The sequence below is a fragment of the Notamacropus eugenii genome, chromosome 6 (genome assembly GCF_028372415.1).
Source record: "Notamacropus eugenii isolate mMacEug1 chromosome 6, mMacEug1.pri_v2, whole genome shotgun sequence".
NCBI lineage: Eukaryota > Metazoa > Chordata > Mammalia > Diprotodontia > Macropodidae > Notamacropus > Notamacropus eugenii.
The window spans coordinates 60,378,839-60,394,779 of record NC_092877.1 but is presented as its reverse complement, the minus strand read 5'-3'; the positions used below and the strand labels follow the sequence as shown (position 1 = coordinate 60,394,779).

Genomic DNA, 15,941 nt, shown 5'->3' with positions numbered 1-15,941 from the left:
TAGACAGGCAAGCCTGCCTCCTCAAAGCATCAGGGCACCCTAAGAAGGAAATTGGAGACAGCGTGTATCAGAAAGTTCAAACCACCACCACCTTCACCGGTATTTCCCTTCAGACCCTGACAAAGACAGCCCAGGAGCCTGAACTCAAGAGACTGGAATAACAATGCTTCTGTGAGAGTGCATGGAGACATCATCCTGGGAAGCAACATCTGTAGTGATTAAGTCTGAAAACTGTCCCATTGTGCTACATCTATAGCTTTGGAAGACTCAGAAAAGAAAGTTCTTGCCACCATATAGCCCTTAGCACTATCAAATGGTTCAATATCATAAACTGATATGTTTGTATCAATGAAAGTGACTTAAAGAAGCATTAGTATCTGCTTTGCTGCTGCCTCCAAGTCTCATAGCACCTTTCCATCTGATCTTTTCATATATGTCATCATCCCATTGAAACATGAGTTCCTGGAGAGTAGGAACTATCATACTATTAGTATTCTTAGCACTTGCACTTAAATGTATGTGCTTTAAAAAAATTTTTTCATTAATTTCTTCACTCTTTGTAATTGTTCTCCCTTATATTTCTACATTTTTGTACAGTTAAAAATAATTGTTCTGAGAAGGAATCCATAGGCTCAGTCAGACTTCTGAAAGGCTCCATGGCACAAAAATGGTTATGAACTACTGACCTAGTGATATTTCAATGTTATAGGTATATGTGACTTGGTTGTTCTCCACCAGTGCTGATAATAGACCCATCTCTTAAAATTCCAGCATCTAGTGGCCAGTCTTTTGAGGAGGAATCTTGTGGTGGAAGGTGCTAGCAATGCAAAGATAAAGCCTTCAAGCCCCTAATATCATGAAGTTTTGGTATATTGAAAGCCATGTACACAAATAGACATTCTATAAGACTGAGGGAGGTGTGAAGAGCCATGTCAGTTCTTAAGAGGGCCAGGTTAATTCTGGCTGCAGGGGGGAAAGGAAGTAGGAATAAGAACTGGTTTCAAGAAAGAGAAGACATCTGAACTGATCTGTGAAGGATAGACAGTAATAGGAAAAGGTGAAATGTGCTATTGGGGGAAGAGAACAGGGATGTGAGTCTAGAACCTTTTGGTCAAATCTAAGACTTACCAGTTAACTATTAATTTACACCAGTCCTGTCCTACTCTAAACTTGAGTTTTCTTATCTGAAAATCTCTAAGGACCTTCTCATGTACAAGGTTATGATGTTATATAGTGAAACTGATGGAGTAAGAGGAAGGCATTCTATGTGGAAGAAAGAATATAAAAAGCAAAGAAGTGGCAAGATTAGATGTTTAATTCAATTCAATGGGCATAAAAGTGACATGTTGCTATATTTAATTCATTCTAAGAACATTTATTAAGTACCCAATATGTTCAAGCAAGACATATCTTTCCAGTCTCCTTACACATTGCTCCCCTCCATGCACTCTATGGTCCAGCCACATCCACCTGCTTTTTCATCCTCAAACAACCATAATCTGTCTACTGCTTCTGTCTTTTCACTGGCTGTTCCCAGTGCTTGGACTATTCTTCCTCTTCCCTTCTATTTCTATTAGAATCCCTGACATTCTTCAAGAATATAATACTTCAAGCACTACCTTTTATGTTAGGTCATTTTCCCCTAGCTGTGACTCTACCTCCTTGATTGCTAAGACCTTCCCCTTGAAGGTTACTACCCTATATATACTGTACTGTATATATCTCATGTTTACTGATTTATAGACATGTTGCCTCCACTGTTAGAATGCCAAGTTCTTTGAGGGCAGAAGCTGGTTTTTGCTTTTTCTTTGTATCTCTAGTACTCAACACAGTGCTTGGCACATAGTAACCAATAAATGATAACTGATTGATTGATTGAGGGTACTATGTCAGGACCTAGAGATAAGAAAACAAAATGGGAGAAAATTTGGGAAATTAGGGCAACTAGGAGTCAGTTGTGGAAACTGAATGAACCATACTGACTCCATCTTGTGACTCAGTTCTGAAGAGAGTTTAGCTTCTATTCAATCATGGGTCTAGTCTAACTGCTCTCTTGTTTCCTTATTCAATTTTGGGAATTAGGGTGAGAGGGAACCTTATTGCATTGTTTGAACTTATCCCTGTGTGTCTGGGAAACTGAGACCACAATGTTGTTTAGAGACCCTTAACCAAAGATCTAGGTTGTGCTGACCAGAAATCCAGTCAGAACCAAAGATTATGCAAGATACAATTGTGGAAAAATTGTACCTCTCAAAACACTCATATTTCTTACCTGAAAATTAGCCCTGTGTTGATCAATCACTTTTTGTTTCCATTTTCCTTTGACTGATTACAGATACTTGAGAGGGGTGGGATATCTCCTTTGCCGAATTCAGGGAGTTGCACTAGCTCACTCTCTCCTTCCCTACCTGGAAATTCCCTAATCTTTCCTCTAATTAGAAATCAGGTTACCTAATGTTGTATTGTTACCTTTTAATTAATTGTTTTTAATGTATAAAAATCTCTCTTCCTGTATTTGGGGTCCAGGCCTAAGCTGAGGAGGTCTGACCCTGGTTTGCTGGGCAATTGCCATGAATTGCTTAATAAATCAATAAGCTCAAAGATCAAACTTTTGTTTCTTCAATTATTTTATCTATCACCTACCACATAATGAAGACATATAACATTTACACTGATAAGTAAATATAAGATAATTGGAAGATGAAGAGAGCTCTGTTTATAGTGAAAGGCTGAATAGTACATCAGAAGCCCAATTGCCAAACCTCATTTTACAGATGGAGAAAGTGAGGTTCACACCAGTTATATATCTTGCCTAAGATTAAACAGACAGGAAGTGACAGGGGTGAGATTTCAACAAATGAAAGATACTTTGACTTCAATCCGGTGTAATTTCTCCCAGCTTCAAAGCCACAGGGATAAGCTGGGAACATTAAGTATAAAATACTTTGTTAACTTTAATGTGGAAGTTTGTAAAATTGTGCCTTTGAACTTTGAGCCATTAGCTGATGTCTTTACTTGTTCCTTTCAGGTCAGAGCTTCTAATAACAGTGCCCCCTTTCTTGAAGGTCCTAATTAATTGGAATATTTAAGCTGTATTCACCATAATCCTTCCCATCCTTATCACAAGTGCCTCATCTTCTAAAAAGATGCCTTAAAACTGAATGATAGAGTAGTAGAAAGCTGGGGGTGTGGGGTGTGGAACGCTGTATAAAATGCTAAGATGTAATCAACATAGAATTGTATACCAACATGCAGATACTTTCAAATTTGTATTGTAGAATATGTAATGTTTGATAAATATTCAAAGACATCATGCACACACAGTCATCACTCTTATCTTTGATGTGTCATTTTCATTTCACAGATGGAAGCCTTCTGGAAACAGATGGAAAAAACCGAGCACTTTCTCCTAGACCAATTGAAATGTTTAAGTGCCAAAGCAGGGCAGATCATGCAGAATCTAACTGAAAGAATGATTACAGCAGAAGAGTTATTAAGTGACTCTCAGGACTTGCAGACCCTGGTAAGTATGAAGAGAGCAGGAAGAGGAAGAGCACTTCAAGCACCCAGAAACACCTTCTTATCCAGCTGACCATGTCCTGTTCAATAAGGAAGATGCCCATGTGTTATCTAGTAGAAAGAGTACCAGAATGGCCAAGTGACCTGTGATATGTGAGTGTAATGGGATTTTGTTAGTGTAGTAAGAAATGGTAAATAGGAATAATTCAGGAAAATTGAGGAGTTTTGTATGAAGTGATGAAGAAAGAAACTGGCAGAACCAAGAGTGCTTTATACAATTTAGGAGCACTGTACCAATATAAATGAAAAGAATTCCAAAAGGAAGCCAAACTTTTAGTGATTGCAAAAATGACTATTGGTTCCAGAATATAAGAAAGATGTAAGCAGAGAGACAGAGATCTAATCACACAGAATATTGCATAAATTGATAGATACGGTTTCTTTTATTGATTGTTTTTGCTCAACTGTGAAAGATTTTAAAACGGATTCCTCACACATAGAGTCTTTTCATGCAGTGGGCATACATGGCCTTGGAAGATAGAGATGTGGGCAGGTGCCATCCACAGTGGGAGAAACCCATGATGGGACTGGACAACATATCCATAGGAATTTGTAGGGATGGGTTTCCTTTGGGAAATTGCAAAGATCCTTTCATGACCCCAACATTCCCCCAGAAACAAAAACCCATCTTTTTATAGCAAAATTCTACTGGTTATTCTGTATGGCAATGACATATGGAATATATAATGTGAAAAATATGTTTAGTATGAATGTATTTGTAGAGCCTATACTGGATTACACACCATCTTGGGAAGGGGTAAAGGAGAAGGGAAAGGAAAGGGAGAAAATTTAAAACTCAAAAGTTTGTGGAACTGAATATTGAAAACTAAAAATAAATTTTTAAAAGTTATAAAAAGAAATATGGAATATATGACTCTGAAAAATTAAAAGTGAATATTACTCAGAAGGCAGTAGAAAGATTCACCATAGGTGTGGGCAAGCTGCAATCTACTGCCAATGAAGAATAACAAAGAAGAGTAAAAGATAGCATCAGAGAAATGTAGAATGATAGGGAGAAAAGACGGGCTGCTTATGTGGCTATATTGATAAATGTTGAAGAGTTTGAGTGTTTCCATGATATCTACGAGATAAAAGGAAGAAGTGAGGAAGACTTCCCTTGGGTGAATTTATGGAAGGATATGGATATGAGTCAAGGACAGCTAGGTGGCAAAGTAGATAGTAGAGTGAATGCCAAACCTGAAATAAAGAAGACTCATCTTCTTGAACTCAAATGTAGCTGTGGGACCCTGAGTAAGTTACTTAACAATGTTTGCCTCACCTTCCTCATCTGTAAAATGAGCTGGAGAAGGGAAGGGCAAATCAGTCCAATATCTCTGTCAAGAAAACCCCAATAGGGTCACAGAGTCAGATGCAACTGAAAAACAACTGAGTGACATGGACATGAGTAATATAAGGTGGGCAAGTATGAATAAATTGCAGTCTGTATTATTGGACAGTTTTCACGACGGTGTGATCATAGATCATTTTCAGTATTTAGAGATGCCAGAGAGTAGGAAAGGCACCAATAATGTTTGGCAGTAAATTAAGAGACTGACTATCTTTTGAGGTATTGACTGGGTAAGGAGAGAGTGCATAAATTGGTTTGAGCAGAGTGGTCAGAATCAGGAAAAATGCTGAAGTATTGAGGGATATAGGCAACTGAGCATGTGAGAATCAAGAAACAGTCATGGAACCCCAGGGCTTGGGTCTTAGGGCTTATCCTTTGTTTTTGTCACTAGTGTGCTATTTAAGAGTGTATGATTCTTGCCTTGTATTGCATCAGGGTCTCTACACAGCAGGACTGGGAAGCGAAAGATGAAGAATCTGAAAAATCTGGTCACTCTGACCCCACTTGAATTGACCATCTGTGTTTGCTCTCTATTTTCCATCCCAAGAAAAGGTTGATGGGGGCCATTGGGCAAAGTAACATAGTTGAAGAATCATAAGAATAATTGAAAGTTCCATAATGCCTTATGGTTTACAGGTCACTTAGTGAAATGATTTCCTTTTGTTCCTATAGTAGTCAAGAAAGAGAAGTATTTTTTTATTGGATTGGAGCCATGTGATTTCATCTTTCCTAAATGTTCTTTCCAGTGATGTCAATCACTCTCCATGACTGTCCCTTGTGCTCAGCTCTCATCCATGTCTTCCTATAAGTTTGCTACAGGGGGTCCATGTAACGTGCTGAAGTCCTTCCTTGCTTTCTGTTGCTGTTTCCAGGATTTCCACAAAGCACTTGGATCATCTACCATTTTTATACATTTTACCTTTCCTGTGGCCAACTCATTTTTTTTTCCTATTGCATAGTTCACTGATGACATCTTTTACTCCTGAACTTCTTCAAAGTCTCTCATTTCTTATATTTATGGGCAGCTAGGTGACATGGATAGAGTGCTGGACTTGGAGTTAGGAAGATCATGGCCTCAGACATGTACTAGCTGTATGACCCTGGGAAAGTCACTTAATCCCTGTTTGCTTTAGTTTCCTCATCAGTAAAACGGGGATAATAAAGGTTGTTGTGAAGATCAGTGAGATAATAACTGTAAAGTGCTTAGCACAGTGCCTAGCACATAGTAAATGTCATATAAATGTTAGCAATTAGTATACATTATGGCGTGCTCACAGTCACAAAGCACACTTGCCTGTCATTGCACAGACAGATTGGAAAGAACGATAGATTCGGGGTAAGAAGACATGAGTTCAATTCACAGTTCTGCCACTTACTTCCTGAGTGAGCTTGAATAAGTGAAGTACCCTCTCTGACCCTCAGTTTCCTTTTCTATAACATGAGAGAATTGGACTTGACCTTTAATATCCCTTTTAGCTCTAAATATAACAGTCCTGATGGATGAACTGTCACTTGAATCAGTTCTTTTTACTATAAATTTATTCTGAATGTTCTTCCCATTATATCACAATGGGAAGAGGCAGACAGCTTTTTCATTTTATGGAGGAGGAAACGGGGACCAAGAAAGATGAAAGGATTTCTCCAAAATCACATGGCAAACAAGTTTCATCGTATCTGCAGAGGAGGCAGAAAATCATTCATTTTCTCCACACATAAGCCACAAGAGGGTAGGATTACAGTGTGAGCAAGCAGCAGCTCATTTTATCAAAGACTAGAAATCCTTAAACAGGAACTGTTTTCTCTTTGTTCGTGACCACCATGTAAGTGAGCACCCCTGATCAGAGCAACTGATCTCAGATATTGGTTTTTAAGGCTGCATATGCGCTTTGTGACATTACAGGTAAAAGTGTAACATGCAGGCCATGTACCTACTTGAGTCAAAGAAAAATATTCTTACAGAGTTAAGTAAAATTTTAGATAATGTAATATATTTCATAGACATTTTCCCACATTTCTCTGAGCAAATTATTAGTTAAAAAAACATAGACAGATGCTGAATTTCTGGCCTACAATAAATTCTTAGATTACATTCTTTTGCTCTGTCTAATGGGGCATTTTCTTCTGCCTACTAGGCAGCCTGAAAGAAACACCCTTGGATGGAGTGACCTCTAAGTTAGTGAGGGAATGCTGCTATGCATAGTAGGGAGGTAAGAAAGGGAAGAAAAGAAGAAAATAAAAGGAAAGTTACATGATTATAGATTTAAAAAGAATGGCAAGTTATATATAATAGATTTTCAGTTTCACGTACAATCATCTTTTTTATTCTACTCTGTTATAGAAATGTTTGTTTCATTTCCTAAGTTCAGAATAACTTTTTTTTTTAAAAGGTGATTTCCTAGAAAAGATAGAATGAGTGACTCAGGAGAATAGCGGATTTCATCAGCCTGATGCCCTCTTAGGAGAGAACACAATGAATTTGTCATTTGAACAGCTTTCTTTCACATTCTTCTAAGTGTTTAAAGGGATTAAGAATTTACTTATAAAATATTAAAATTCTCCAAGTTTTACCTTTGCCTTGCTTTTATTTTTAATTACCCTCTTTTTTTAACATTACAGTCACCTCAAGATGACTCACAAAAACAATTCCCCCTGTAGCAAATAAGTACAAAAAAAGCAAACAAACGAATGCATTAGCAATGCCTGACAGTGCATGCCTGTGTTGACCTAATCATCAGCTCTCTGCCAAGAGGTGAGAGGCATCGTTCATCATGAGTTCTCTGAAGTTATGCAGTCATAGATGTAGAGCTGGTGGGGTCCTTAGAGGTCATCCAATCCAACTTTTTCATTTTAGAAACTGGAAACTGAGGTCTAAGGAGACAATGTACTTTATCCAAGATCACACAAGTAATTAATAACAGGTCAGGACTTGAACCAGTTTTCCATGGTTCCAAATCCAGTGCTCTTTCCACTATACTCTACTATCTCTATAATTAGTCACTCCCTTGATCAGAGTCTTGAAATCACACAATGTGTTTCTTTATAATATTGAAATGCTTGCACCAATTGTTCTGATTCTTCTTATTTTGCTTTTTCTCATTTCATTCAAGTCTTCCCAAGGTTTTTTTTTTTATTAATTCTTCATGTCTGTCATTTTGATACAATAATATTAAATTATATCTGTATACTCCTATTCATTCAACTACTCTCCTATTTACATTTTCTTTTCTTCCAGTTCTTTGCTGCCTCCAAAAAGACTACTGTAAATACTTTGTACATGTGGACTTCCCATCACCTTCTGAGGCTCATTTCACTTCCCTTCTCTCAAAATGAATGCTAGAGAATGCAGACTACTTCTTGTACCTTGAATGTGCTCTGTTCTCTCCGAACTCTGTGCCTTGGTTCATTCTATTCCATTAGCCTAGAATATCCTCCATTTGTTTCCTGTTTTATTTGCTGCTGAATTCATGCCCCCTTCTTTGTGGCCTTCTCAAGAAACACCTCCTCCATGAAGCATATACCGATAATCCACGGGACAGCAGGAGACAGTTGGAGTGCAGATTAAGCTGTAGTCTTGGAGTTAGAAGACCTGGCTTTGTACCTTAGCTCAGCCAATTACTATCTTTGTGATCTAGGGCAGGCAAGTTTACATACTTGGTTTTTAGTTCCTTCCCTCCAAGATCTAGAACCCTATAATATTCCCTCATATACTTCACATAATACTTTTCTTATACCACACTATTATACTTGCCAGGTAGTATCGTATGTTGTGGTTTCCTTTGTGCGTTTTACATTACTCACAAGACTAAAGACTTCTTGGGGTAAGAACTTTGTATAGCATGGTGCTCTGCACACAGCAGGCACTTAATACATGTTTATCGTGGTGGTTGATTTAAGCATTTCAGACATAAACAGACTAGATGTTAATAAAGATTAAAATAATCATCATCCTAACAGCTTACATATCCTACGTGCTTTAAAGTTCACAAGACACTTTAATATATCATGTCATTCTATCCTTATAATAATTCTGTTCTTATTATAGAAGCTATTATTTCTATTCTACAGATAAATAAATTAAGACTGAGAAAAGTTACATTACTTGCCTAAGGTCACATAGCTAGCAAAATTTTGAATTGGGATTTAAACTTGGATCTTCTGAACTCCCACCAGCCACTATTTTGCCAAGTTACACCTCAAAGTTGTCTCATAAACATTTTTGTTCAATTTCATGGTGTATATACATACATATAATGTATATATGTATATACACCTATATGTCTATATGTATGTGTGTGTATATTTTCTAGGACATATATTTTCTTTTATTTCTAGGACATTCAAGAGAGAATAGTGGGTTGGGAATATATGGCCAAAATGATCAACTCCTTAAAATTACAAATTCAGGAAGAGACCAAGTGTCGGTTGACTGTGATTTCCCAAGCCCTGGAGTCGTTAACCATTGCAGGCAAACTCTCAGTAAGACAGAAGGAAGAGCTGCTAACACAACTACACAAAGCTTGCTGGGAAGAAGTAGAGCATTATAATAATGGTAAGTGGCTCAGATTTGTCTGGTCTCTGAAACAGTGATGATTTTGTTGTGATAAAATATGATGAATACAACTTGAATGTTAGTCATATTTTCAAACTGAGAGGGAAAACTAGTTATTTCTATTTTGGGGTGATACATCCACTAATTGATATGAGTGCAAAAGCAAACATGGTAATCCCAAAATGGATGAAATGAAACCTCTTCTTAAAACAAGTTTTTTTTACATCATTTTACTACATTATTCAATGACTATGCATTGTCTGTTACATGGACTCTAACATCTTTTCTCTTTCATCTTAAGTCTGTTTAAAATTGTATAATCACATCTGTTGTTTGAATTGTTCAGTTAGATATTCACTGTTGACCACTTTCTTAAGGATCACAGAATCACAAAATTGGATTGGACCTCAGAGGCCATTTGTCCAACCAAGAGGAATCCTTTTTATAGCATTTATGACATGTGGCCATCCAACCCTTACCTGAGGATATTCAGTGAAGGGAAGCCAACACTCTACACTGCATTTTTAATGAAGGCTCAATGGATAAACTCATGAAGAACAAAATTGATTAATAGTTTAAGCCTATTCCTTCAGCTCTTCAACTTCTGGGGCATTTACAACCAACTTTTCTGTCGACAAACTGTTTCTTCCATGTCCCCAGAAAGAGGCTAGGACATTTTTCTCAAATAACTACATTTCAAGCATAATTTGGATGAATTAATTTCAAAACTATATAATAGAGAAATTTCTTTACACAATATTATAATACAGACTATTTTGCTGGAACCATAAGCTCTGATTCCAGTCCAGTGGTTTCTAAGCCTGACTTTGCAGTCCTCCAAGTTAGGTCTTATTACATCTGGTCTGAGATGTCACAACAAAATTAATTTTAATTCATTTCAATTTTGAATACAAGCACCTCATACAATAGTTTTCTTTTTTTATCAAATTAATTATTTTTTGCCATTCAGTTAGAACTTCCAAACATGTATTCATGTTTATAGCTCTTTTTTTGTATGAGGTATAGCATTTCTCAAAATACATGTTATTTTTCAAAGGCTAGCTCCAAATCAGTCAAGGAACAACTGTCCTAACCCACGTACCTTCCCATGTAACACCACTCCTCTTTTATCATTGTCTTTATATTGGCCCCAATCTTCACTTCATACCATTAAATTACTACCATGTCCTTGACTAGATAGTAAAGTGATAATGTACTTCTATGCTTATGCAACAGTCATCACTTATATGGGTCACAGCACAATGTATAGCATTGGTTTTTTTTTAAATTTTCCTATATAAAGTGATAGCATTTTTCTTATGCCTCATTGTAGCATGAAACTGACTCAGCATTCTCAAAGGCTTTGCCAGTAGAACATCATCCATAGCAGGTCCTACTAAGTAGTAAGACTTTGATAATGGATCCAAATGGGGTAAGAGAGAGAGAGAGAGAGAGATAATATGGACAGTAGCAGTTCCTTAAGGTTATCTAGTAAACATGAGTAGGGTTGAAAGCTGAGTCAATGGATGATTGACCCACATCAAAGAAATATCAGATCCTTCTACTTTTCAAATATTAATCCAAATAGTCTATTCCTAAATATTACAGCAGATTACATTTGTAATAGCATTTGAATGTTTCCATAAGCCTTTATTTGCAATGTCCTATGAGGCAGGAAGATCAGTTATTCATGTCCTCAAATTATAACTAAAGAAACTAGGGTGATTTTAAGCAACCTCATTGAAATAAATCCTATTTTGGTGGGGCAGGGGGGAAAGGGGAGGATGTATAGATAGGGTGTGGAATGGGACATGACATGTGATTTCATTGATGTAAGGAACTTCCAGTGAGTCAGGTCCCTCTACCCATACAGGTATATACCTACTCTGCAACTTATAGTCTTAGAGAATTGCCTAGGGCATTGGGAGGTTAAATGAATTCCCCAGTATTATATAGGCAGTTTAGATCAGAACTTGAACTTAAATCTTTCTGACTTGCCCCATGTTTCTCTCCACTAAACCAAGCATACTGGGAAATTATTATGCAAAATATACTATAATACATGTGTTTATATTGTATCTATATATTATATCTATGTATATACATACATATCTATATACACATATATATTTACTATGAAAGCTAGCTCTTTTTTCCCTTTAAATAGTAATTTTCCAATTACAGTTAAAGATAATTTTAACATTCATTTTTAAAATAAAATTTTGAGTTCCAAATTTTCTCCCTTCCCCCGCTCCTCCCTAAGATGGTAAGCAATTTGATACAGGTCATATATATGCCATCATATAAAACATATTTCCATATTCATCACGTTGTATAAAAAGAAACAGAACAAAAGAAAAAAATGAAAAACATAAAGTGAAAACAATGTGCTTCAATCTGCATTCAGATTTTATCAGTTCTTTCTCTGGACATGGAGAGCATTTTCTATACTGAGTCTTTTGGAATTGTCCTGCATCATTGTATTGCTGAGAAGAGCTAAGTCAGTCATAGCTGATCATCACACAATCTTGATGTTGCTGTGTACAATATTCCCCTGTCTCTACTCAATTCACTTTGCATCAGTTCACATGAGTCTCTCCAGGTTTTTCTGAAATCTGACTGCTCATCATTTCTTATAGCACAATAGTATTCCATTACATTCCTATATCATATTGTTCAGTCATTTCCCAAGTGATGGGCATTCCCTTCAATTTCCATTTCTTTGCCACCACACAAAGAGATGCTATAAATATTTTTGTACATAAAGGTCTTCCCCCTGCCCCCTTCTAAAATCTTTTTTGGATATAGACCTAGTAGTGGTATTGCTTGGTCAAAGGGTATGCACAGTTTCATTGTCCTTTAGGCATAGTTCCAAATTGGATAGTTGGCCCTTTGTAAACATATCTCTCCATTCAAACAAAAGTATTTTGTTCCTGGGTATCATCATCTCTTTCATGATCGTCGCTTTTTTTTGCTCTCTTACTGAGATCCTGATTACAGGCCACTCTCAGGCTTTATACAGGGTCAATTTAAGGTAAAAGCACAACCTGTACAGTAGGGTTTGCACAAGCAAATGAAGCTGATAAAAGGAATATGTCAACTTGCTGCTGCTGTCTTTGTGCAGCACTCCCTGTTTGTGAATTGCTTGCTATTTAATCTTGTTTATTCCCAGCAAGAAGCAAATTGTTTATCATTTTAATGAATCCTGCCTCAGCTGAAATACGGTGTGTCAAGTGGAGCAGCTGCAAGGCAGAGGCATCGCTTTCCTTCTCCCCTCTCTTTTTATTTCCTTTTTCTTTCCTACACTCTCTTTTACTTCTCTCTCTTTTCTCATTCTTTCTCTTCTCTTGCTCCCTATAAATGCACACAAAAGTGAACCATGGAGTTTACCGTCTGTGGTGGATTAGAATATCATCCCTAGAATCTTTGGGCAGAAAGAGCACTGGTCTAAGAAGTGGAAGACCTCGATTATGACCCAGCCTCTTCTTGATTACTTGTTCTGTCATACGTCACATCATCCGTTGCAAGAGAATGATAATAACAGTGGCACTCACTGCAAGGGTTAGTGTCATGAAGATAAAACCAGATCATGACAATCTTGTCTGAATAGTAAAACGAAAATTAAGCTTATTGAATATGAATGATGATTGCTGTTATTAATAGTAATAGATCAGTGAATGTAGAGCTGGATTTAGATCATCTTCTCCAACCTCTTCCTTTCCCAGAAGAAGTAACTGAGGCCCAGAAAGGGAAAGTGATTTGCCCAAGGCCATATAAACAGTAAGGAGCAGAACCAGGATTGGACCATGAGTTCTTTTACTTCAAATCTGCCTTCTCTTACCATTGCACTACTGCCCCTAGTAATGATTTACATATCTCCAGCACTTTGTGGCTTATAAAACACTTTGTTCCCAATAATTTCATGTGGTTGTGTGATATACTGGAATGATTTCTAGGCAAAAGGCCTAAGTTTGAATCCCAGCTGTGCTGCTTGTGGCATGACCAGTTGGTCACTTTATTTCTCCTGGGCCTCAGTTTTTTTCTCTGTGCAGTGAATTAACTGAACTGGATTAGCCCAAAGGTTCTTTCCAACACAAACACCAATGAAGCTAGTAAGTGTGTAGTACAAATATTATTTGTCCATATACAGATGAGAAAACAGAGGCTCAGAAAGCACTAATGATTTCCCTAAATCCTAATAGCTAATTAGCATCAGAGTTGGGACTCAGATTTGGGTTTTCTGCCTCCTAAGTCTGGTACTCCTTCTGCTACGTCATACTGCCTTTCTTTTTATGAGTTTCACAAGCTATTTCCAGACTAGCGATATTTGTTGCTTATGACTGGGAGACCTATTAGAGAAGGGTATTGTTGCTATCAAGTGTGATGTGACCTTAACTTGGTAATTGCCTTAGTAAAAATGTCTTAATTGCCCCATAAATCATACAGCCAATGTATAACTAGCTATTTATCAAGAATGCCAAAAGGGCACAGTTATTCATAAGAATGAACTTTAGTGGAAGTTGATGGTTTATGCATCTGGTTTGATTCATTCATTTTAATTAAGAGGCACTGCTCCTTGGTTCCTGTTCTAGGGTGTGTATCCACCTCCAGAATTACAGAAGGTCAGAGGTAGAAGGGATTTCAGGGCCCAGTTTCTACCTGTTCAATCTCTAGAATATCTTCAGTATAGAGTCAACCAGCCTCCACTCGTAGGCTCTCAGTGAGGGGAAAACCTCTTCATCCATTCTACCATTAGATAGCTCTAATTGTTTAGAATTTTTTCTTATATCTGATAAAAACATGCTTCTTTGCAACTCCCACTTTCACCTGTGGCTCCTCCATCTGGCTTCTGGGGCTACAAGAGAACACATCAGATTCCTCTTTTAGCATAAAATCCTGTCCATTTAGGCACAAAGGAGAAAGAATTAGAGAAGTGCTGCTTCTCTTTTTCTTGGTTCCCAAATTCACATTGTTTCTGTCTTAGGGACCCTTTCCTGACCACTCTGACTCACTATTTTCCTTACCTCCACTTACCTTTACCTAGGTATCACCTAGCCCAGGGTACTATTCTCACAATCCCCATGACCTCTTCCGTTTTCTGTTTCCTCTTTCATTTACCTCATTTCCACCTGTTGAAATGGTTTTTGACTTCTTCGAGAGCAAGCCCATGTTCTGTCTCCCCCTTGGAGCCTTTGCTTCGTCTATTCATCTCACCCTTCCCAGCTGGAAAGCATCATCATCATATAGTCAATGATGAGAGCTGAAAGAGACCTTTAGAAATTATCTATTCCAATCCCTTTATTAATCAAACTAATATTAGCGTTTACGTAGGACTTTAAGGTTTGCAAAATGCTTTGTAAATGCAGTCTCATTTAATCTTCATAATAAGCCTGGGAAGTAGATCTATTATTTCCCGTGTCCTCTGCATGCCTTGGTTTTCTGAACTGTAAATGGAGATAATAATGGCGCCTACTTATTAAATAATAAGTAAATAAACCTATCAAGGTTTATTATGAAGATCAAGTGAGATATTTGTAAAGTACTTGATACAGTGTAGGTGTTTAATAAATGCTTGTTCTCCTCTTTCCTTCCTTTATGGATAAGGAAACTGAGGCACACAAAGGTGAAGTGGCTTGTCCAGAGTCATAAAGCAACTAAGAGTCTGAGGTACAACTTGAACTCAGGCCTTCCTGACCCTAGGTCCAGCACTCTACTCAGTCCACCACCTAGCTGCCTCTAATAAAGCAATTCAGGCCCAGAAATATGAAGTGACTTGTATAACGTTACACAGGCAGTGGTCTCCTGACTTCCAATGCACTGCTTTTTGCTTTTTTCCTCATCAGAACTCTGAGAACACTTTATTTGTAGGTTTCCTGTGCACTAATCATAATCTAATTTGTATTATAATTATCTGCTCATATATCTTATTCCTCTTCTAGACTGTGACCCCTGCATTCATTGATTCAAACAAAGGGCTCATTTTGGTTCATGTTGATGTCGTCCACAAGGCATACTAACATAGGGACTTTCATCGTCACTGCTTTCATCTTGCCACATATCTCTCAATCTGTCTCTCTGTCTATCTGTCATTTATTTATTTGTTCATTCATTTGTTCTTCCATTCATTTATTCACATTCATTTATTTACATTTCTCTCATCTATTTATTTCTTTAATCATGCATTCATTCATTCACATATCCATTTAATTGATGTATTTTACACAGTTGTTAATAAGCAATTGTTGAATTAATGCGTAGAGCGTATCATATGCTGTTCTTTAATCATTTCCTGTGTGTTGAACTTATTTATATAAATTTACGTCCATAGAAAACCTTGTTATTTCCTTCCCTTTAAAAGCACCCTGGAGCAATGGGAGGACCATTGAAAGTGGAGTTGGGAGACCCTGATTCTGATCCCAGCTCTTACACGGCCTCTGTGGCCATGAGTGAATCAATTCATTATGA

The 15,941-nt window shown here is 37.3% G+C and overlaps 1 protein-coding gene across 2 annotated transcripts in view; it reads left to right on the top strand.

The window, feature by feature from the left end:
- Positions 1 to 15,941, top strand: part of EVC (EvC ciliary complex subunit 1) — a 151,297-nt gene that overhangs the window by 58,794 nt on the left and 76,562 nt on the right. For both annotated transcript variants that reach the window (XM_072620196.1, XM_072620197.1), the window contains 2 exons: positions 3,365 to 3,523; positions 9,260 to 9,476. In XM_072620196.1, coding sequence (XP_072476297.1) covers positions 3,365 to 3,523; positions 9,260 to 9,476 — 376 coding nt within the window. The remainder of the gene's footprint in view (positions 1 to 3,364; positions 3,524 to 9,259; positions 9,477 to 15,941) is intronic.